General features: G+C 42.4%; 1 protein-coding gene across 1 annotated transcript in view; it reads left to right on the top strand.

Moving 5' to 3' along the window:
* Positions 1-24,134, top strand: part of LOC144688569 (cadherin-4-like) — a 732,621-nt gene that overhangs the window by 446,978 nt on the left and 261,509 nt on the right. Inside the window, exons 3-4 of the mRNA XM_078555304.1 lie at positions 19,665-19,894; positions 23,417-23,590. Coding sequence (XP_078411430.1) covers positions 19,665-19,894; positions 23,417-23,590 — 404 coding nt within the window. The remainder of the gene's footprint in view (positions 1-19,664; positions 19,895-23,416; positions 23,591-24,134) is intronic.

The raw sequence follows: 24,134 nt of genomic DNA, 5'->3' as shown, positions 1-24,134 counted from the left end.
TATTAAAACTCAGTTGTATATTTTTCTATTGAGGTTGCCCCATCCCTATTTCTTTTCTGAAATCATTGAGTTCTTGCTGAGATATGGTTTTGTTGATATTTGTTACCCTTGAGAATCTGACTCAATTTTCATACCGAGAGATCCGTAGGTTCACAACACAAAGCTTTGGTGGAGGAACAAGTTGATAATGGAGTTTGGGGTCCTTGACTTTATGAACAGCATAGAGTACAAAAGGAAGGAATCAAACCTAAAATTTTCTTGGACTACATGGCTCAGCTACTCACTAGCTGAGCCGTTTTGGGGAAATAAACCTGTGTTAAATTTATTGAGAATGTTAAGCCACATGTTTTGATAAATTCTACAAGACTCAATATTAAAATAAATTTCATACAAGTCTCTTCAGCATGCCATATGAAAATTCTCAAACTTTTAATGCTGCAGCATTTAAATTGATTGTTTTTAAAGGTTCATCCCATATACTGGTACTCACAGTAAAATATTGCACCATATGTAAATGGCACTGGTCGGGTTCTATGAATAAATGTATTTTCCGTGGATCATTATGATGCAAGTGTAACATGTTAAAGATCGTTGTATGTGGGTTTCATTGCTGTAAGTTTAAAGCACTCTAATGGGGTTTGCGTACCTTGAAAAGACGTATGATGCACCATGCACTGCATGCACACTGACAGTAACTAATGCACCATAAGGAACATAAAATGTAGTTTTGTACAAATTAACTTGCATTGTTATTCAGGTTTCCAAAGGTCACCTTACTATGAATATAAATATTTCCAGTCTTTCCTTTATTAATGGTATTTATGAAAAGGCAGTATTTCAGTTAAGCAACTCCCTTGGCTGAGCATTTAGTTTGTGGGTGGCTTCTGGTATTTTTCATTTTTCTTGTCTTTCTCTTCACTTCCAATCTGCAGCTCTCGTCAGTGCAGAAGGTTCTCTCTGTTCCAGCTGCATTTGGAGCTGATGTTCTCAGTAGCATCTTTGTCTTATGTTTCTCTCCTCTCTCTGGAGGCCTGATTTAAGGCCCCATGCCCAATGAAAATGGGCTCTCTGTGGGTCTTGAAATAGAGGCAATGTCTTTGGTGCCACCATTTGTACAGACACACTCAGGCATCATGTGAAGCTCTCTCCGCAGGTAGGTGAGGACCTCATAAATATTGACCAGCCGGTCCAAATATCTCATTCTGACCCTGAGAGTTGCAAGTTTGAGAGGCCTGGATTTTCATTGTCTTTGGCGGGTAGCAGGAGTCTGGAAAATTCCCACCTCGCCCCGCCCGCCTCAGGCAAAATGCCCACAAGGACGGGATTTTCATTCTGGGGGGATGGTGGTGGGCTGCAGCTGGGCCACTCGACCCGGGAAAATGTTTGGAGACAGCCACAGGCTGGCGAGTGTGGAGATGGGCTGTTTAAAAGGCCCACCTTGATACTGTGGGGCTTTGCCACAGTTATAATAAAAACAGAAGGTCCCTCCAGCTTTCACCCGTCACACACCCTCAACCCCACACACCCCCTATGCCCATAAACTTCAATTTCTATCATCTGAAGCTTGTAAATCAGAAAAGATTATTGAAAGAGGGGCGGGATGTGTGAAGGAGGATTAGGTATGAGCATACCATCACCTTGAATGGCTTCAGCCCCACCGTTGTCCATGGCCTCAGTCATGGCCATTAATGATGACTATTGTCTGTGCCGTAGGAGTGAGGACTTGCAGATGTGCCTGCTCTCCATTGGTTTGGTGCTGTTAGTTTTGGTAATGTGCCACCATGTCCTGCGAGAGAGAGTGAAGCAAGTGAATGAAGTGTAATGTGGGTGTCACATTTGAGTTGTTCACTTATGTGAAAACTGTAGATGTGGGTGTCAAGCTTGCAACAGTGCTAAGTGCATGAAGTTGAGGTGAAGCAATAAATGTTGGGTATAAGTTGTGATTTGTGGAGATTGTTGGTAAATGAATGACAGGGTGCGGTGCATTGAGCAGTGCCTGAGGCTATTTGGGCAGTTGGTGCAATATGGTATTTGAAGATACATTTTATGATCTTGACCACTGGTGTGGAGTCATTGAACTTCTTGTGACACTGTATCCAAATTTCTCAGCCATTGACATTGACCACCACAGCTACCTACTCCGACCACCTTCTGAGAGTTTGTCTGGAGGGCTTCCTGATCCCCTGTAGATAATAGCATCTCCCCACTTTGCACCTTCTTGCTGAAGGCCTTCAGTACTGCACAGCAAATTTTGGAGTCTGCTGTCTGCATGATGTACCATCATTCGGTGTTGTTCTTGTTCACGCTCTCTTCTGCAACCAGTTACCGCTCTTCCAGCCTGAAAGAACCTCCTTTTTAGGAGGTCCAGGCAAGCTTTCAGTGCCAGCCTTATGTGGTGCTGACTTCTCATGATTTTATTATCCCACTTGGGTGTGGAGCCACTCAATAGTATGCTTAGCCTGCTGTACACTACCATCATTTCCAATTCAGGCAGCACAAAGTTTGCGCACCACTCTCTCTCTCAGGACATGGTGGCACATTACCATAACCAACAGCGCCAAACCAGGCACAGCTGCAAGTCCTCACCCCTACGGCACAGACAATGGTCACCATTAATGGCGAGGCCATGAATGAGGCCATGGACAATAGTGGGACTGAAGCCATTCAAGGTGATGGTATGCTCATACCTAATCCTCCTTCACACATCCCGCCCCTCTTTCAATAATCTTTTCTGATTTACAAGCTTCAGATGATAGAAGTTGAAGTTTATGGAATTGCAGGCAAATTATTGACCTGGCTAAAAATAGTTATTAAACTATTCCCTGTTAGATGTCTGCTGCTTGGGTCCTGAGTTTGTATTCAGAAATCTTCAATGCTGAATACATCTTGCTTTAACAAAAAACTGAACAGTTCAAGGCAAAACCCAACTCCTCTTTCAAGCATGTATGTGAATTTGTTCCCAGCAAACTCCAAAGTGAGCAGAACTGCAACATTTGTAAATTTGTTTTGCCAAACTCAGAGCATGATTGAATTGAAGTTATAGTTGATTTTAGAAATTTAAAAAAATATTTCAATAAAACTTTCACAAATTATCCAAAAAACCATTTACTAAACTGTGTTCTGCTTGGAAAACAACTTGTGCTTTTAATCAGCATCTCCTTAAATGTCAAACTAATTGAAATGACAGTATAAACATTCTCAATTATTTCTCCTTTTAACATTCTTAAATGTATTGCTTTTCTTGGTAATTTATTCCCCATCTTCAGATTTGCCTGGTCACGATTATGGTGAATAAGGAAAGGTGTGTGGCATGCTTTATGATCACTGTCATTGCTCACTGGTGATGTTTGCCAGTTAACTGTAGAATGCCACTCTGGTTAGGATTCCCTATTTTTCTCCTCTTTACTTTGCAGTCAGAGACATTGGGCGGAATTGTCCGTGCCCGCTGGCGTCAGGGGAGTTCGGTGATGTGAGCAGACGATATGGCGATAAGGCCAAAAATTGCTTTCACAATGTCGTGAAACCAGTTTGCGATCGACCGCTCAGGGCCGCATTCCCTGCCATCGGACGTCGGGAATCTCATTGGAACACATCATTATAAGGCCAGCCTGCTGGACTCATCCAACCCGCCTCCCCACCCCCGGACTCATACCCCCCCCAATCCTTGCTGGATCGTCTTCCCACGTTGGCAGGAAAACACGCTGATGCAGAACGCTCCTTGGCAACTCTAACATGCAGAAGTTGAGACTTACCGCCAGGGCCTTGCTCACATCGTGGACATCTGAGGAACAGAAGATGTTGGAGCCTGACAGTAACAGGACCCTGTACTGAATGTCCACGGCATGCTAGGTGGATTCTCATGGGCATGGCTCTTCTGCAAAGCAGCTCATGGCAATTGGAAAGTCACCATTTGTGCTCATAACGGATGATGGTCGAGGGGGTAGAAGAGGAAGGTCTAGGATCGACTGGGAGAGGAAGAGGTGTCGGGGGGTGAGGTTGGGAGGGAGGGAATTAAGGTGTCAGTGAGGTGAGGTTGGGATGGAGGGAATGAAGGTGTCGGGGAGGATGAGGTTGGGGAGAGGGAGCACAGAGGGAGGAGGGGGTAACAGGAGAAGGTGGCAACTGGGGAGGTAGGTGTAAGGGGATGGAAGGTGTGAGGGAAGGAATCCAGGGGGAGGAAGGAGTGTGGAGAGCGGAGGGAGTAAGCGTGGAGGAAGGGGCTGGAAAGGGAGAAGCAGTAAAGCTGGAAGAAGAAATTAGGGTGTCTGAGGGAGTCAGGAAGGTGAGGAAGTGAGGCTGGATGAAGAGGTAAGGCTGGAGGAAGGAATTGCAGCGGGGAGGACTAAGGGTGGCGGAAGAAGTAAGGATCTCTGAGGGAGTCAGGAAGGGGGAGCGAGTAAATCAGGGGAGGACTAAGTGGGGGGCATGTTCAGGTAAACGTGTAAGGGAGGGGTTTAATGGGTCCATGGCTGGCTCCTAGGGAGCGAACTGAGGGTGGGTGTGGTATGAGAGACTGGTGAGAATGACTGAGGGCAGAGTGAAGCAGTAGGTTGGGAGGATAAAGGATTGTTGGTATCAGTCAAAGGGACAGTGAGGGTGGTTGGTGGGGACTTGGAAGCAGACCTGGGGGTGGCAAGGAGAAGGTCAGGGAGGTTAATGTGGATGGGGGTGGGATTTTCAGGAAGGAAGAGAATGTGCATGTTCACTGGGACATCCCCAAAGGAAAAGGGTTGCGCCTGGCAGGTCACAGAGGGGAGGTGAAAGATGATGCCCGGGGGGGGGTCAACAGTGATGGCGGAAAGGAAATACGTGACTGGGGGAAGGTAAAGGATGGGGGAGCAAAAGTAAAACCAAATTAGCACCATGCTGTCCAAATGGAAAGTGAAACGAGAGGTGTGGTGGGTGGGATCAGGTGCTGCATGGGAGTGTGATTAGTTAGTGGGTGGGCAGAGATGCAGGTCGGCTCAGATGGACAACTGAAAGCGAACCCCAGCAGACAGCATTGAAAATACTCAGGACATTGAAATGAGTGTTATACGGGAAGGATCCGTGTGCGTGAGAGACTGCTTGCATGAGGCTCCGAAAGGCCCTGCCGCACACACACTTCTCCCTCCAGAATCACTTGTGGACCAGCTGCTCCCTCTGTGGTGACAGAGGATGGGTTTGAGGGGGTCACAGGCAAAGGGGGGCTCGGACGGAGAGGACAGCCTCTGAGATTCCTGAGTGGATGATCCAGGGGTGTCCAACTGCCGCTCCTCCTCCCATCGGATGCCCGAGGACCCCGGCCTGACTCATTGATGGGAAGGAGCACCTGGAGGATCTCAAGATGTCCCATTTCCCTCTTGCATTGCCACTGCACGAACTCCCCCATGGGCTGATGTGATGGAGTGCAGGTCTGCACACATCTCCATCTTCTACTGGACCAAGGCCTCCATGGCATCCACCATCCTCCTCATGAGACCTCCATACACGCACATGTGGGCACCACTTCTTCAGAGAGTAGGCGGATGCACCTCTCCAACTCGCGACCCACTCTGTTGAGGGCTTCCAATAGCTATGGATGATGTTCCCCCTCCTTCTGCTGACTCTCCAGGATGAGTTGGAAGGCCTAACCCAAACGTTCATCATCTGATGCGGACCTCACAGATGCCTCTACCCCAGCAGTCCTCCGAGTGCCAGGGAGCTTGGCTGAATCTCCCTCTCCGTGCTGCGGACATGTCTCCATGTGATGACCACCAGATTGTGAACCCGTGCCTGCTCTAGATCTAGGTCCCACTGAGGTGTGTGTCTCTGCATTGGTGCAGGGTGTGGGAAGGTGCTGTGGCAGGTCTTCCAGGTTGCTTATTTCTAGATTTTCAATGGAGGAGGTGGATGGAGCTGAGAGACTAGCGGGCTGAGGGTGTCGGTCACTTGGCAGAGCTCCCTCTGAACCAAAGTAGAGATAATTAGTGCATGACAGCGGAGTCAAAAGCAGGAGAGAGAGCACTCACAGTTGTGTTGAGGGAGGGATGATGTGGTGCAGGATCCTCGTGGGTGTTCGCCGCCAACCTCACCATCACCGCAGGCACGGTCCACGTCTTCACCAGTCAGCATGATGGCATGCTCCTCAAAGTGATTGAGGGGCCTAATGTGGTCTGGGACCTCTCCCTGCTGACGTGAGCCAGCTTTCCCTGCATGGAAACAGATGGAGAGTGTGTGAGCGGGACGCACGGCACTGCGTGGAATGTTCGTGTGGTGAGCGGAGCCATGAACTCAATGAGGCCGTGAGCTCGAGAGAATATGAGCCTTATGGAGATGTGAGAGTTAGTAGTGTGTCCCTTGACGTGACCATTCATCCTGTAGTGGCACTGGGTGGCTGTCCTCTTTTGCAGGGCACTGGACCACCGCTGCCACCGCCTTCGCTGTGGGATTGGTGATGCCGCTGTCCTCCTGTGACCAGAGCAGGGTAGAGGACATCACAGCAGGCCTCCACGGCATCCAAAAGGCACTCAAGAGACGCATCACTAAACCTGGGGGCTGGGGTCTTTTTGACTTTCGGGGCCATCCTGTCTTCCGTGCAACAGTCATGTGCTGGAAGTACTGAGAGGTGTGTGCGCGGGAGGACTTTAAATATGGTGCCCGACCTGATGAAGCGGCAAGGTGATTGCGTTGCAGGTGAATGAGAGCCCGCCTGCCATGGAAACGACATGTTTCCCAGGAATGCATAATTAATGCGGGTTGTTTAGGACAACATGGTGTGAAAAGCCGCCATTGCGGCCAACGGGTAAATCACGCTACCACACTTAGTGCAAATCAGGGACAATTCTGCCCATTTGCATGATATACGTCTGAGCAGAATGAGAATTAAACTTATTTGTGCTACTGAATGTTCCAGTATTCAGCACCACTACGAAGCATCATAACACATGCTTCTTTTCTTTCAGTCTGAAACAGCCATGGATATATATTGAAACTATCTGTATTCAAGTCTCTAACTTGCTGATATTGTCTCTGAATGTAATCTTTCTCAACATACAGTGCATATTCTAAAGTGTCTTATTGATAAATCATGATGGTTAAAGATCAGCCATTTTGCTATTTTTTTCACTTCCCTTGGAGATATTAACTCTTTGCTGGATAAAATTTCAAGGATACTCTGTGGTATCTTGCTTTCGGTTCAATACTCTCAAAGTTTACTTAGCACCATGCTCTTAATGCAATTGTTTGCCCAGATAATCATACTTAACTGCAGCATGAAATCAGATGTGGCTATTTTTAATTGAGCATCATTGCTCTCAGTGACTCAAGAATATCTTCATTTTTCAGTAATCAAAGTGAGCTCTGTAGTATATCACATTCATGCACTATGCTGTGAAATCATGGCTTGCTTTCGGGATCTATCTAAGGTGCAGTGCTGGTGCAATCCAATGAAAGAAACTGGTCTACATCACCTCCAAATAAATCAAATGTCTCGATCCCTAGTCAAGATCATTCTCGTAGGAGGGGATAGAAATATTGAGGTGGAAACTTTCATAGTAAATATTGCAGCTCCATATTGTTGAAGTAATCAATCATGCAGAGAAACACAAAATGGGAGTAAAATGTCAATCAAAAAAAGAGGCATGTAAATTGAAAGCAACATTCCTACATGCTTGAATCAGCCAGTTTGAACAGTGTATTCAGCGTGGTCACCGCGTATCTTTTGGCTTGCCTTCTTATTCTGAACCCAGATTTGGAATACATTAAAATGATGTGTAGCCGATTATCTGAATATTCAAATAGTCTTTGAAGGAAAGGTTTGTTTTTCGAGTGAATAATAAAACATTTTACGATGTACGGTGTCTGGTTTCCTGCAGTAGTGAGGGATCTTTACAGACAGGCGGAATAAAAACTACTTGTACAATTTGGCTTTTAAAAAATGCAGTTTAAAATTTGGAAACCTATGTGGGGAATGTTTTTCACATTCTTTGAAGGCTGAAATCAGCAGTAAACATTAACCACTAGTAATCCCATAGGAAAGCTTGAGAAGTCGGTGATTTTTGTGCTTTTGTATGTGTGTTTTCTTAATTAGATATAGCAACGGTCATTTTCTATATCTAATAGCCAAATCTCCTCTGAAAGAGATGAAAAACTGATTCCAGACAAGATAAATAGCATTTTAACATTGAGATGGACAAACTTGACATCTAAGCTTGATCAATAATGGACAAGGTAATTTCCTTTTCATCTATTGACATCAACTTTGTGTAAAACTATTTTTCAAAATAAATTTCTCAAAAGCACCAAGACTAAAATAACTCGTAACAGGAACTTTTCTTCTCCTGCTGCATGGCCTGTCTTTATCACATAAAAATGTTACATCTCTTCTCTAAATTTTTCTTCCTTGGCACATGCATCAAGGGCGCTGCAGTGCATACAGGAAGGTAATTGGAAGTCAGTACACAGCAGCCCAAGGTCATTGGGTCGGTTTTATAAAGAAGCAGTCAGCCAAAAGAGCAAGGCTGGTTTTCTCTTTGCGGGCATGTTAAATTAACAAAATTTTACTTGTGTTTACTTTTAAAATCTTTTCTATACCAATTCTATTTCATAGTCAAAAATCAGATCTCTACATTAGCAGTTTTGGTGGTCAACATGTTTTATCTCCATTTCCAGAACAGTATGTGTCAATAGAAAGAGAATGTATTGTGCATGATCAATCCAATATGAAGCATTAAGTTAGAGGACACCCTTCAGGAAAACTGATAGACTGAAAAGAGGAGTCAAGCTTATTTAAATTTAAATATTCAGAACCCACTAATGAATATGTATATTAGAATTATTTTTGAGTGTGTTCTGTGCTGCAAGTGAAGAAAAGACTTTCAATGAAGCTTTGGCAAAATACAATCTGTACTCAACCACTGTTAGTCAAAGATATCTGGCCATAATAGGAATTCTAGCCTGCTTGTACCCCTGATACTGGAATATCTGCACCAGCTGCCAGTGAGAAAGCAAAGACTGGTATAGTGTATTTATCACATCACTCAAAAATATCTCAGTGTACTTCATATCCATCAACTTACTTTGAAGTGCATTGACTTTTGCTGCATAGGTAAAGTGCTAAAACACCTAATTAACCATAGAATCATCGAAAGATTATGGCACAGAAAGAGGCCCCTCGGCCCATCGTGTCTGTGCCGGTCAAAAAACAAGCCACCCAGCCTAATCCCACTTTCTAGTATTTGGTCCGTAGGTGACAGCACTTGATGTGCCCTTTTAGGCAGTGAGTTCCAGATGCCCGCAACCCTCTGGGTGAAAAAGATTTTCCTTGTCCCCCCTCTAATCTTTCTACTAATCACTTTAAACCTATGCCCCCTAGACGCTGACCTCTCTGCTGAAGTAAATAGGCCTTCCCATCCCCTCTATCCAGGCCCCTTACAATTTTGTACATCTCAATACAATCCCCCTTCAGCCTCCTCTGTTTCAAGGAGAACAACCCCAGCCTATCCAATAATTCCTCATAGCTACAATTTTCAAGTCCGGGCAACATCCTTGTAAATCACCTCTGTATCCTCTGCAATGCAATTACATCCTTTCTGTAATGAGGTGACCAGAAATGCACACAGTACTCAAGTTGTGGTCTAACCAATGTTTTATATAGTTCCAGCATAAACTCCCTGCTAAATATGAAAGGATTCTGTTTGCTTTCTTAACCACCTTATCAACTTGTCCTGCTACCTTCAGGGATCTATAGACATTCCACTCTTACTTCCTTTACTCCTGTCAGTATCCTCCCGTTTTTTGTGTAACCCTTTGCCTTTAACATTGTGGGATGGCTTGCAGGAAGAACAGACAAGGTTGTGGTTTGAAAAGGAGGCCACTGGCCCTCTCTGCTTCAGCTCAAGGGTTCATTTCATCCTGACTAATGTTTCCACTGTTAATTCGAACGTAACTTCAATTTGGAGACGGGTGGAAAATGCTGATCATGCCCCACTGTGATGCATGACTACATGTGTAGTCTGATGCAGAAGTGGAATAATTTCCACTCTACATTCAGTTTGTTTTCTGAGGAAAAAGATGATGAACAGAAACCAGTTTGTTGAGAGCAGAACTATTGCAAGGGATTTTTAGAACTGTTGGTGACAATAGCTCTGGATCTGTGCGATTACTACATCTGACTTGAAACGACCAGTGTTTAATAGCTCTGGGAATTGTTGGAGATACTGGCTATGGTGAGAGAGGTTAGAGAAAGGTTGAGAGATCAAAGGATAGTCAAATGATCAGACAAGATCATAGAGATGTTGGAGACAGATGTGGGGGTGGGGAGGGGGAAACTAAAAAATCAGAGATAGAGTCACAAATGATGTCAAACCTGCAAAGAGTTCACTGGAATTCGGGGAAGAGAGAGGAAGAGGAAGATCCAGCAGAGAGAAAAACATAAGGTTAGAAGTAAAGAAAAACAAGAGGGGACAGCGAAAGAGAAAAAAATGCAAAGCTCAGGGGAACAAATTGGACTGGCACTGGGAGATCCATTAGCGTGTAAAAGAGTTGTACATGTCACATCTACAGTTTTTACAGTAGTAGTATAATGGTCTGGCACATGTAGGGTTAATGTGGGATTGTGTACATTACCATCCACACAGGGTTGTAAGAAAACAGATCATCCACACTTGTGGGGTCAGTGTAGTACTGGACAGAACCATGTGCAAAAGCAAGGATAGTGATAGCTCCTAGCTTGAACCCTTTACTGCATATATGTGCATGGTTCTTGTAGTTAATAAATACATACAGTTAACCTACCTAAGACTATGAAGATTTCATTAAGGTTTACTGAATGGTCTCCAACATCCTACAACATGGTGGCAGTGAATGCAAAACCCAAAACTTCACACAAAGTGCAGGGAGAAACTAAAAACCTGCAAGACTAAACAAAAATTCAAAGAAGTACTCTGACCTGAAGGAAAGGCTTGAGAAGCAGATGCGTAGAGAAAAAACACCAGGGAAAAGCTTCAAAGAAAGGCTTGGAAACTGAAGGTGGAAATTTAAAATTCCTCACTGAGCAGAAGACTTCACTGGATCTATTGTACGTCCAGCTTCAATTCCCAGAGTGCAGAGACAGCACTCTGGTAAGCCAAAACTTTTAAATTCCAGGATAAAGTAAGTCCTGAGAAACTTCAAAATAATTCAGTAGTCAGAAATTGCCATTTAAAAACTTCATTGAAGAAACCACATTGCTGAGTCAGTGCCTGAACACACCTGAGCTCGCTCCGAGAAGGAAACAATTAATTATTTAATTCTGAAGAATCGTGATTAAAGAATCAGCTTTATAGAGAAGCAAAGGCCTGGATTTGCTGCTTTATCTAACCTAAAGCTTAGGGCTGAAACAGAGAAGCCTGCAGCCAGTCGATCCACGCTGAGTGGGAACACCATTGCAGCAGAAGACAAACCAAACCAACAAGCAGGGGTAAACTCTTTGTCGTCAAATGAATGGCGGCACCATCTTGAACTTCTTAAGGCTGAACCTACACTTTAATTTTTTTTTAACCATGAATCAGAAATCGACTCTTCCAGATCAATTTGAACCTATCCAAGGCCCAATTGGATATTTTGGAGAAAAAGATTCCTTAGATACATGATTGCTTCAGGTCTGGATAAAAAGAAAGAAGCTCAACAAGTTAACACACTGTTTTATTTGGTAGGCCCGATAGCGGACGACATTATTGCTAGACAAGGAATCAATGAATCATTTGTTAAATTTGAAGAACTACTAAAATCATTCAATGTTTATTTTAACCTAAGAAGTAACAAAATCTTCAAATGGGATAAGTTTAATAAACGTGTCCAGCAGCCAGGAGAGCCAGTTGACTCCTTCATTCATGATCTGTACAGGACGGCTGAAGGCTGAGAATACAGAGGCCTAGAATCTGAATTTATTAGGATAGAGTATTTGTAGGATTAGTGGATGATGCACTCTCAGACATAATGCAGGCAAAGGAAGATCTAACCCTTGAGAAAGCTATCTAGATTGTTAGGCAGTCTGAACTCTGTGTGCAGCACAGGTCCACTTTAAGAGGAGAAAGTGAACTGTAGTACAAATGAAACCTAATGGTACAGTTAGTTTAACAGTACAGAAACATGGGCCCGAATTTTCAGGATGACGGGGGCTCGGCCATCCCCATCGACTCCAGCAGCCCTGATGCCATTTCACACTCTAACGAGCATTGATTAGCACCAGGCGGGACTTCTGCCCATCACCGGGAGGAAGTCTCACCTTGGAGAGCTGCCAGCCAATCCAGCAGCTCTCCAGTCATTCCAGCATCAGCACTGCAGTGGCTGGAAGAGGCACTGCAGCTAGCTGCCTGGAACTAAGTGCCTGGAACCAGAGGAGAGGTAAGTGGCAGGGGCCAAGGTGGAAATGGGTGGTAGGGAAGGCCTGGGGGTGGTCAGCAGGAGCGATCAGGGTTTTGGGGGATTGGTAGGGGGGAAGGGAAGTCCAAAGGTCACCGGGCCCTAAGGGGAGGGTGCCCCCAGTCAGAAGGGAGCTTCTGATGGAGGCGCACCCCTCTCACCAACATCCCCTCCGCCCCATTCCCTTCCTGCCTGAGATCAAACTTTGTCCAATTTTGGGTTTCCTCCTCTGACCTTTCATCCATCCACCAGCTTAAAAATTGAGGCTGGGTGAGATAAGGGCATTAAGTGCCCACTTAAGGGCCTTAATTGAGGAAAGGTCAGGGTTCCTGTCTCAGGCCTTGCCCACCCCAATGAAGAACCGTGACCAGGTTGGGGCGGGTGGGAACCTGGAGGGAATCCCATCCATGCAATTTCATGCTCCTCCACCCCGCCCCCCGCACCCTGCGCACCTCAGAATCTGCCAGGGTGGGGAAGGTAAAATTCTGGCCAGGTTAAGGAAAGCAATATCATAACCAACCAGTAGAGCGACCATGCCAGCGCAATGGAACAAAGCGCCCCCACAGGTGAGACCAATGTCCTGCAATATCAGCTTAGTGCTTGCAATGTAACGGAATTGGACACTTTGGCAAATTGTGCACACACCTAAACACACAGACAACCCAAAGATGATTTATGAGGTCAAGGCTGCACACCAAGGAAATACACAGCCTTGATTCTTGGGTGAGGTCAAAGATCCTGAATTTTTGTTCTGCAATGCGGTCATCTTGGTTAACAGCCATCTCACAAACTTTAAATTGGATACGGGAGCCAGTGTTGTGGTCCTATCAGATGAAGAACTGTGGCTGAGAGACCTCTGGCTTTGAACAACAGACACACCACTCTTTAGGCCTGGAGGAGTCCCACTTCTGGTCATAGGCATGACTCTGGAACCACTAAGGTATGGCAGAAAACAAATCTTCAAACTGATACATCATCCATAACCAGTCTTTTTCTCTCTTGAGCAGATATGTCTGTATAGCCTTGAATCTCCTCAAAATGGTCGATGTCAAGGCAACCAGTGTCGTAAATTATACAGAACTGCAAGTTCCAGAGAGCCCAAATAAGGAAGAGTATCCTGACTGGGACTTGAGCTCTGAACTATCTTCCTTCTTTGCAGAACAGGTTTGTCCATTTTTGTTACGGGTGCTGGAAAGCCCTCATTGGCCAGTCCAGCCAACCACTCAGATGGTTACCATGATGCCTCCAGTGGAGGATGGACAAGAGGGCAACCAACAACCAGAAGAGCCTCAACCTCCAGCTGCAACGACTGTGGATGAGGCCCACACTGCAATCACAAAGCAAATGCTGCAACTCCCAGCCAGCATGACAGGGCCACAGACCATGCTGGAACTAAGTAACAGCCAACCATTGCCAACAGCACACCACACAGCCAGACGCAAAGATAAGCTTATTAAAAAAACCACATCCTCATAACAGGAATGGCTATCAATGGCCCTTGGCATTCAATGGCATTACCATCACTGAATCCCCCACTATCAACACTCTGGGGGTTACCATTGACCAGAAACTGAACTGGACTAGCCATATAAATACTGTGGCTACAAGAGCAGGTCAGAGGCTAGGAATCCTCCTGACTCCCCAAAGCCTGTCCACCATCTACAAGGCACAAGTCAGGAATGTGATGGAATACTCCCCACTTGCCTGGGTGAGTTCAGTTCCCACAACACTGAAGAAACTTGACACAATCCAGGACAAAGCAGCCTGCTTGATTGGAATCACATCCACAAACATTCACTCCCTCCACCACCAACGCACAGTAGCAGCAGTGTGTACCATCTACAAGATGCACTGCAGGAATTCACCAAGACCCCTTCGACAGCACCTTCCAAACCCACGACCACTACCGTCTAGAAGGACAAGGGCAACAGATAGATGGGAACACCACCACCTGGAAGTTCCCTTCCAAGTCACCCACCATTCTGGCTTGGAAATATATCACTGTCGCTGTTGCTGGGCCAAAATCCTGGAACTCCCTCCCTAACAGGACTGTGGGGATACCTACTCCATATGGACTGCATTGGTTCAAGAAAGCAGCTCAAAGGCAACTAGGAATGGGCAATAAATGCTGGCCTAGCCAGCGAAATCCACATCCCCTGAATCAATTTTTTAAAAAATCTGTCACAGAGGACATCACAACAACCCACACGCTGAAGGAAGAAGAGGGAAAAACGACATGGAGATGAGCACAACGTTCGTCCACGCTGTCAAGCAACGGGATTGAACAGCAACCACCCTTCGTCACAACTGCTGAATCAACAGAAAGTTCAGTACAAAGGAGTGGAAAAAGAGGATTAAAAAGGTACCCAGATGCCAGAACAATTTCCAAATCAATAGAGTTTACCTGCAACCACAGAGCCTGCCACTCCTCCGACAGTAATGCAAACAAGATATGGAAGGGTTATAAGGCCTCCAGACCGCCTGAACGTTTGAACTCAGAGACTTGAAGGGGGAGATGGGGTAGTAGTAACCATGTAAATAAAAGGGTAAACTAGAATAACTTGAAATACATTGGATAAAGTCTTTGGGGGAATTTTAGCATAAGGGTCTGACAAATATAGAGTAAACGTGGGACTTAGTACAATATCACATACACAATGATGTAAGAGAACACATGACCCGCAACGAGGGGTCAGTCTAATATTGGTGAGAGCCATGTGCACAAGCAAGCATGGAGACAGCTCCTAGCTTGAAACCTTCACTGTATATATGTACATAGGTCTTGTAGTTAATAAATACATGCAGTTAACCTACTTTAGACTATGAAGACTTCATTAAGGCCAACTGAATGGTATCCAACACTCTACAACATACACTAAGCCTAGCATGCACTAAATAACTTTGTCAAGCTGTAAAATCTTGTTTAATTTGAGACTTTTGGCCAAGAATTTGTAGTGCAATTATAGTGTGCTGAAGTGAATAACTTTATTTTTAATTAATTTCTGGATTTGCCAGTAGCGCCACTGACCTTGTGATTAGCTGACTGAGAGGTAGAATGATACAAGACTGCAGCATCTCTGGATGGGCCCATCTCTGGACCTGGTCTTTTCCTGTCCTTTTTCAGATGTTTTGCATACAAAATGAAATTTGACAAGATACAATGAAGTCCTGCAATGTTTTATGAACTTATTAAAGGAAAGATAATTGGAAGCATTAAATGGGTGAATTTAATTGATGCAATTATGTTAGTATTTTAACTCCAAGACTTTATTGTTGTAGAACTATATATTTAAGGTTGGAACACTATGCCAAGTACAAATGGCCAGCCTGGGTAACCCCTAGAGGTGATGGCTAGAGTTACTAGATTAGGGGTATTCAAGATGGAACAGTGTTTCAAGAAGCAGTGTTTATGTGATAGCAAGCTTTCGATTTTAAAAGCTTGAAGTTTGTAGGAATAAGGGAAGGCTGGAGACAATAAATAATTCTCAGGTTTTGAGGTCCTAGGGAAGGCTGAGATATGAGTAGAATTATTTTTGATTTCAACACAGTGCAAGTGTAAGGATGAGAGAGTCTGTACAGGATGACACATTTGGAGTTTAGATGAAACACTAGAGGATTGTTTAGAGGCGCAATGGCCACAGTAGTATCAATCAGTAGAAGCCCAGGGAAGAAAGGTTGTGACAGATACAGGAAGCTTGCAGGCTGAAGATGAGACAGAGAGGCTGCCCATCAAATGACAAACTTTTCCCTGTATCCTGTCAGAAGTATCTAGAGCAGCCTGTCCAGATATCAAAGCAATATTCATCTTGTAGGAGATTTGGGCTTTACAAGAGAATATTGAGGTGCAGAGAAATGTTTAGCATGGAAGTGGAAGCCACTGTCTCCACTGACATACTCAGATCCATTGAGGTGCCAGTCTGCCCTGGTGGAGGGTGCACTGATAATATATGTGACAGCACAGCCTCCGAGGTGCTTTCATCCTCAGATTCCTCAGGTACTTGTTGCCTACTCCAGCACCTGCTAGCCCTTGAAGATGACCCTGTGGGAGACATAAGGGAAGATAGTGAAGAGAGATCAGTGCACTCAACTGATGTGTCTGCTATTTAGAATAATGAGATGACAGCCTCTGCAATGACAGCTGTTTGCACGGGGAGCATCGGCATTCATCCCCTGAACCTGAACTTTGAAATGTTTGAGATATTTTCACCCTGTCTGCAATGAACTCCCATTTCTACATCTCCTGTGTATGGACACTCTTGCCATTTGAAGTGCCTGCTCCTTGAAGCATGTGAGGACCACAAGCTGTGCCTGCCTTCCTCCCAGGCATGTCCTCTGCTTCATAGTGTTCCTCTCCCATTTTGCCTGCAAGGTGAAGAACAATTCTTTTAGCACAAGGCCTCCCTCTCTGCTTGTAGCCTTTCACTCACTGACAGCATTACAGTCTGCATTCCAGCCTCCTGTGCAGCATCACTTGAGTTCTGACCAATGCCGATGGAGGCGCCACATGGAGACACAACACACCCTTCTCCCATGGTGACTTGCCCTCTATGTGCCCTCAGGATGCCTATTGGCATCCTGGTGATTGCTGACTGGGAGGCATACCCTCTTTGTCTCTCTCGTCACTTGCCCTGCCAGACTAATAAGGTCATTGAAGCATCTCTGACATTGCACCTGATTCAACCAATGAGGAATTGGAAATTATTAATTCTTGAGGATGTGTATTTTTGAGGAAATAGGTGAACGGATTCAGCAGTAAAGAGTTGCTAGGAATGGTTAATGAATGAAGGAGATCATTGACTTGAAGATGAAATAGAATAGGAGAGTGTCATGAAGAGATATTAATGCCTATAATATTATTGGAAATTATTTTTAATTACAATTGTAGCAGGGTCTGTGTTTATGTGTATGTCTGTGTGTGTCATAATTGGATTAAAGCCAGCTAGTCTGGGTGCTTTGATGTATAGTAGTTGAGATGTTAATTAGATAAACGTAAGGAGTAGAAGGTAAAGTGTAAATTTGCATTTGTTGATTAAACCATTCAAAAGAATGGGTAAAATCTTGCACCTAGCTAGGAGATGCCAAGCAAAATATGTTTATGTTACTAATAAAATTGGTGGAATGAAAATATTATTGTTAGGAGAGGTCAAATTAAAGCCTAGGATGCAATGGTAAATTTACATTCAAAGGGGAAGCTAGGTATAAACAGAAGGGAGTTTGTGTGTGTAGGTTAGAGGCATTTAAGATCTAACCAGCCTGTCAGCCTACAACTATCTGCAAAGGAAATAAATTGAAAGGAACCTCATTTTGAATTTGTAAGGTCAAATGTGCTTTGCCTGGTGTCTGTTTAAAGTCTATGGGTTATTGTTGCCTTGATGAAGATTTACCTGGGAGTGATTAATTTGGGGATTTGTTTAAAAGTTATCATGGTAGTTATTTGTAGACATGTATATGTGTTTAATTTGTTGTTAAATTAATAAATATTTAATTTTGTTTTATATTAAAAAACCTCTTGAGGCTTGCTGGTTTTATTCCTGAATTCAGAGCTGCATCTCAAACATGCCAATTGAAAATATAGGTTATGACAGTTGTTCAAGTTTCCCTCTGGGATTTAAGCAACTCAGCCTTTACCAAGTGCTCTGTCATAACAGAGAGTGACAAAGCACAGGAGCTCCCAAATCAACAGGAAAAAAAGATGAGCTATCAACTCAGCGCAGATGGTGTTTTGGAAAGAAACCAGACTGTTGTGAATGTAACATGTATGATGATAGCTTCTTTAGAAATGAATGGTGCCAGATCTTGTCCAAGGTTTTCAAGATGCCCAAGGTCAAGGGAGGTGATTCATTAAAGCAATGGAGATAATCCTTGTGTACATAGCATATGTACAGTAACATTATAGGGAGACTGTCATGCAGAATTGTACTGGTGTTCATGGTTTCGGCTAGAACTTACATTGCATGGAATATTTGAGAACTAACACCAGCTTTTATAACCTTAGAAAAGTACTGATATAAAGACATTGAAGTGTTTGTTAGAAGTGTAAGAGAGTTCACCTTTTCATAATGATGAGTCAGAGCAAATTTTTGTATTAAAGGAAAGTGATTTGGGACTAACATAGGCTGGAAAAATAACATAGGAAAAGGGTAAGGAACGGATACCATGGCATCCAGAGAGCAAAAGACTGAACAGATCTGGCAGGGAGAAAACTTGACATTGGTCATGAGCCCAAACAGAGTGATCTTCTTTAGCTGGATATGCAACACTTCAATATTATGTGGGCAATATTGCTAAAATGTTGCCTGGAGGCTTACAAAAGTGATCAAAGTGAAACCTTAAAATGCCAGAATTGGCAAACTGAATGTATAATGTTAAACTTCAGCTCACATCTTTAATCCATGTCAGCACTTGTACTGACTAATCTCAGTATATCAATGACTGTTTCATCAATTCAGTCAGTGCTTCAGAAAGCAATAGTCCTTCACTGTAACAACAGTGACTGTAGGTCACTTTATTGCATCATTCAAAGGGCTGTGTCTTATCTTTCACATTCATTTGCTTCCTATAGCTTTTTGTGTCAAATCAGCAGGAAATGGTTAAAACCTAACTTCTTAAGAGATGAGACTCCATTTGAGATCCTCGTCCAATGATGCAATAATTAAAGTTATTGTCATGTTAATCCAAAAAGGGCCGATTAAAGATGAAAGCCTTTGTAAATCAGTTGTTATATTATACTGAAAGTGCAGATGTGTGGTGTCTTTAACTATGTACCTGATTAATGTGCATTTGTTACATCCCTTCCTAAGTATATTTAACAAGTCAGGTTTAATTAATTTTGGGATAGTGATGCATCCCTTGCCTAGTTCAATCATTTTTGGTAATGGAACTGTTTAAACAGTGAATGGAAGCAACTTCCCTTAACTAGCTGGCAGATTTCTTTTGTGCACCTCACACACTTAAGTAAGAATGTGAAGATAAAGTGGAATGGGGACTGAGTATTCAGCATCCTTTGCAGTGGAACATGAGGAATGGCTATTTCCGTGAATTGATGATACTGTAGTGAATTATTTTTTAACGAAGAGAAGCATCTAGTCCAAGTTCTCATGGGACAGAGATAAAATACAGTCTTCCTGAAAGGTCGAATATGTTTCAGTAAGGGCTGGTAGATCATTTCCTTGACTGGCAGTTTGAGATCGAAAATGTACTGCTTGAAATTAAATGTCTCCAACTTCTGTTTGATTGTCTTTCTTGTTGGGTGCTAATCACATCACATCAGCTTTATCTGTCTTTTTGTTCACCTTTTCTAGTGAAATTTGATGACTGTGCTGGGAATCAGGGAATTCAGTATGGAAGCAGTGACCCTGGCTTCAAGGTTGGGACAGATGGCACCTTGTATGCAGCCCGCTCAATGCAGATCCCCTCAAAGCAAGTAAAGTTCGCAGTGACTGCAAAGGATGTCGGGACCCAGGAGAAATGGGAAACAGTGGTCAAGCTGCTTGTAAAAACACAGGGAAACTCAATGCACAATGTACAAAAGGTATTAACATCATCTGTTCTGAAGACATTTCTTAAAAAGCTGATAAAATTTTGAATATTATTTTATGTAAATGACTTCTGATATGGTCTGTTGAATAATACCTTCCAGATGTCTATTCGGCCAGAAGGTGACTAATAGTAAAAGCGGGTTTGTTATTGGGAGATCTATACCAGCTGACAGAGCTGGGTTTCTGCTGAGAGTACTGGAAGGTGGTGATATTTCATGTATACTGGTTTCCTAGTTTTATAACTGACTGAAAAAGTCACTAGCCCATGAATTTAAAATTGTGATATGTAATTTTTATTTGTACTTTAAATGCTGGAAAACAATGCTAAGCAAAAGTAAATTTTGAGATTTTAACTCTCACTTCACATTTGTCATACGGACTCGAAACGTTAACTGTATTCCTCTCTGCAGATGCTGTCAGACTTGCTGAGTTTTTCCAGGTATTTTTGTTTTTGTTTCACATTTGTCTTTCCTGGTTGACTTCTGTTTTGTTGGTAAAGTCCTTTGAATTAAAATATTCTAAGTATTGTATGCACACTGAGTTTATCTTATCTGACAAAGGGCCTACAGAAGGACCGTGCCATATTTGCCTTTGTGACATGGGCAATGGCTATCTGATCATCATGAAAATCATCTGCAGCCTTACCTCCAGTGCCCATATAAATTAATCAAGTTATAGGTACCAGTGTACAAGAGGCTCCCACAGCTTGGTTTTAAAGCAATCTTGTTTTCATGCTGAATCTCCTGGTCCTATCCACTGCAGTCAACCAATCTCTGAAATGTGCTCTTAAAATCAAACAGATTTACATGTAGGACAAATAGAATACCTTGGAGCTTCCACACTGTGAACATCCAGCACAGCTGGATAGTTCACACATTGCCCATGGAATCTGGAATTTAGCAGCAGGTCTCATTGAGACAGGATGAGCCCATTGTTATAAAACCTGAAAGAATTGGCAACTGTGCAGACCTTTTAGGTATAAAAGTTAACTACCATTTTGTAGTATTCCTCCATTTGAAGTGAGTTTTGTGTTGTAAAAGTATTGTTCTAGTTAAAGTGTACAATAGTTGACCAGAAATTAAATGAAACCTATTCAAGGAGGAGTATAAGCTCTTTTCAAAGAGTTCTTATTAAACAGAAACCTTTTATCCACATTAAAGACACTTGAATGATTGCAGAATTTTTGCAAGGTCTGTGCTGACAAAAGCAGATGTCAACTTCTGATGGAATCACCAAAAGGATTCTGTGGTTTAAAAACAGCATTCATAGCAGACACTCGGAGCAAGAAAAAAATATGTTACCCCAGCTTTTTTGTATCTCCTCCCTGACATGGATTAAATTGCCCAGGGGTTTGATAGACATGTTGAATGTACCTGTTCTTCAGTCAGAAGAAAATATATTGGTTAACCTCCTTCAAAAACAACTTTTACTTAGCATTGCAACAATTCCTTGGTCTAAAAAATGTAAGATGAATAATCTGTACTCTATTTACATTTATAAATTTTATATTCCTATTTATTGACGTTGAAACTCCATGGTATTAATTTACATTGAGTAGTTTTTGCAACCTTAGAAGACTATGACTGAATGTCTAGACATTTCTTTTTGGTTGTAGTTGATTTTGGCCATTTTTTTTCAAATTTAAGTATACGGTAGAATTGATCAATTCAGTAGAATTAAATGGAGCCTGCTTAATGTTTGTCTTTTTTGACTTATGTTCCTTATAATTATTTACGATTAAGCACAAGTACTGACTGAGATGTATTTATCAGGCTCAAACAAATTCTATTGTCATATTCATAAAATATCACAATTGTTTGGTATTAAATGGGATGTGACATCTCCTGCACTACGGATAGATTTTTTCTTCCAGTTCCTCCCACCAGCATATTAAATTATGACTAAGGAACTGTGATATCCAGATGATACCCCGATTTCCATACAGTGTCAAAGCGTTTCCTTGGTCAAATGAGCAGAAAGTGTGTTTGAGTGCTGGTAGGGGGAGAATATTCCTTTTGTCTCTTAAAATTAGTTTGGTCTTCATCCTGGGGCAAATTGAAGGATGAGTCACTATGTAGACTAGATTTCAAACTGAGTTTTTTGGTTGAGTGTCCCAACACATTAATGCTGTGGCTATTAGTTGTTTTTGGTACCATTTTTATATGTAGTCATTGTGGATTTGGTTATAAAAATCAATTCTGGCGCATTGTGGAGGAACATAAAGTGATGACTTACTTAAAGAAAAATATTTCAGAAAGAATGTAAACATCAAATAGTATTAACTTGTTTTGGTAAAACAGATGATTTTGTGAAATAATGATACTCCATCAGGCAGTATTGTGAAACAATTTACTTCTCACTTCAAAGACAAAGTCAAGATTCAGCAAACAAATATTGTGTAATAAAGAGCTTTAATACAAGTGCATAGAGCTGATAGTTGAGCAGGAGAAAACTACAAAAGATTAGAAAATGTTTATTTGAGATTTTACTTGACATGAGTGATGAGGCTTGAACAATGTCTACTTAAGGGACAGTATAACCGTAGCTGGACATCTTTGGCCATGGGGAGTTTCTTTTCTGCTGTTTAGACTCTAAAGTTGCCTACAAAATAGTGTTTAATCAACATTCTTTTTAGTTTGATTGTCACAATAAAAGTTTTAAAACTTGAAACCTTGTGTGATCCTTTCAGTCGGTCACTGGAAATTTAAATATCCTTTTTAGACTTAGTGGTCTCTGTGGAGATCGTAACATAGTACATTGGTGGACTAAAATCCTGCATTCAGACATGTTGTAGGAAGCTTGGCAAAAGTTAGCGATCTTGTGCATGACCAAAACCTTTACAGCTGGCTGAAATATAAGGTTTTCCAAACTCCAGTCATTTGATTGTTGCGAGAAAATTGGAGAACAGAGAGCGATAAATGCCTTAAAAAAAGGACTGTGCCCCATATAAAAGAGTGACAGATATAATCGCAATGAATAAATGACATAAGAGAGTAAGATTGAATCAATGTAGAGACATATCAGTAAACTGAGGTAGCAGTGATACCTTGGTCCAAATGACCCTTCATTAAGCATTGAACCGCACAACTGGTACAATCTTCGGTGCTGTGATGTGAATATATGAACAAAAATCCTCATTTGAATTTATTACTGCATGGAAATACAATGTCCTCTTGCTCCTTAATTTTGAATACCAAATTTATAGCAGATCATGTAAATGTTTCACAAGTTTTTGGCCAAAGCCCTGCTTCTTTAGCGCAGACAGCTTCAAAATCAAAGGTAATTATTGTATAATTTGTAACTGTTCCAACATCCAAGTTGACTTATGTGATAATTTCATACTCGTGTGTCAATTAAATAGGCGCTAACAAATTGCATCAAGTTGTTGAACTGTAATATTTTGATTCATTTTCATTTGTGAATTTTCTCCAAGTTAGACTGACTGCCAAGGCTGTTTTAATAACTGTTTTCCTTAAGTCATATCTGAAGAGTTTTGTATTTTGTTTCATGAACAGAATGGGAAGAAGAATGTGCCTCCTGAGCCTTCAAAGCAGCTTGGTGATACACTGTTTCCATGGCGCCAACAGCAGAACTCCAATGGGCTGAAGCGACAGAAGAGAGATTGGGTCATTCCTCCAATCAATGTGCCAGAAAATTCCAGAGGGCCCTTCCCCCTCCAGCTGGTTCGGGTAAGCAGTAGGAGAAAAAGATTGAAGTGTTTGTATGTTTGCACACAAAATAAACTGTCTTTGGGGAAGGAATAACATATTCTAAACTCAGGAACAGCAAAAAATCGATTAATCTTATACAATGAAGTGTCTTAGCATAAGGAACTGCTTTACATAAACACTGTACTTTGTTTGAAACGGCTTTTTTACATGAGTTTCTAAGTGTCATCTGTGTTGTAGGTTTGATGGCATTTTTTGGCAAATACTCCATGTTTCCCTGCTAGTTTTATGAAGTTGAATCCATTTATTCCATTCAATTCCATTCTTGTTTGTTTTCCACTATTTCTAATCAGGAAATATTAAATGGAGGTTTAGCCTTTTAATTGAGGCAAATCTGTATTGACTGCCTTGCAGTTCTTCACTATTCAGGTACATTTTATTCAAAAACAAAATGCTCCAAGTGCTGGAAATCTGAAATAAAAACAGAAAATGCTGGAAATATTCAGCACATCTACGGAGCGAGAAACAGAGATAATGTTTTGGGTCGATAATCTTTCATCGGAAC

This window comes from Cetorhinus maximus, chromosome 13 (genome assembly GCF_964194155.1).
Source record: "Cetorhinus maximus chromosome 13, sCetMax3.hap1.1, whole genome shotgun sequence".
NCBI classification, from domain to species: domain Eukaryota; kingdom Metazoa; phylum Chordata; class Chondrichthyes; order Lamniformes; family Cetorhinidae; genus Cetorhinus; species Cetorhinus maximus.
Note: the sequence above shows the minus strand (reverse complement) of the source record. Positions and strands in the feature narration are given on the sequence as shown.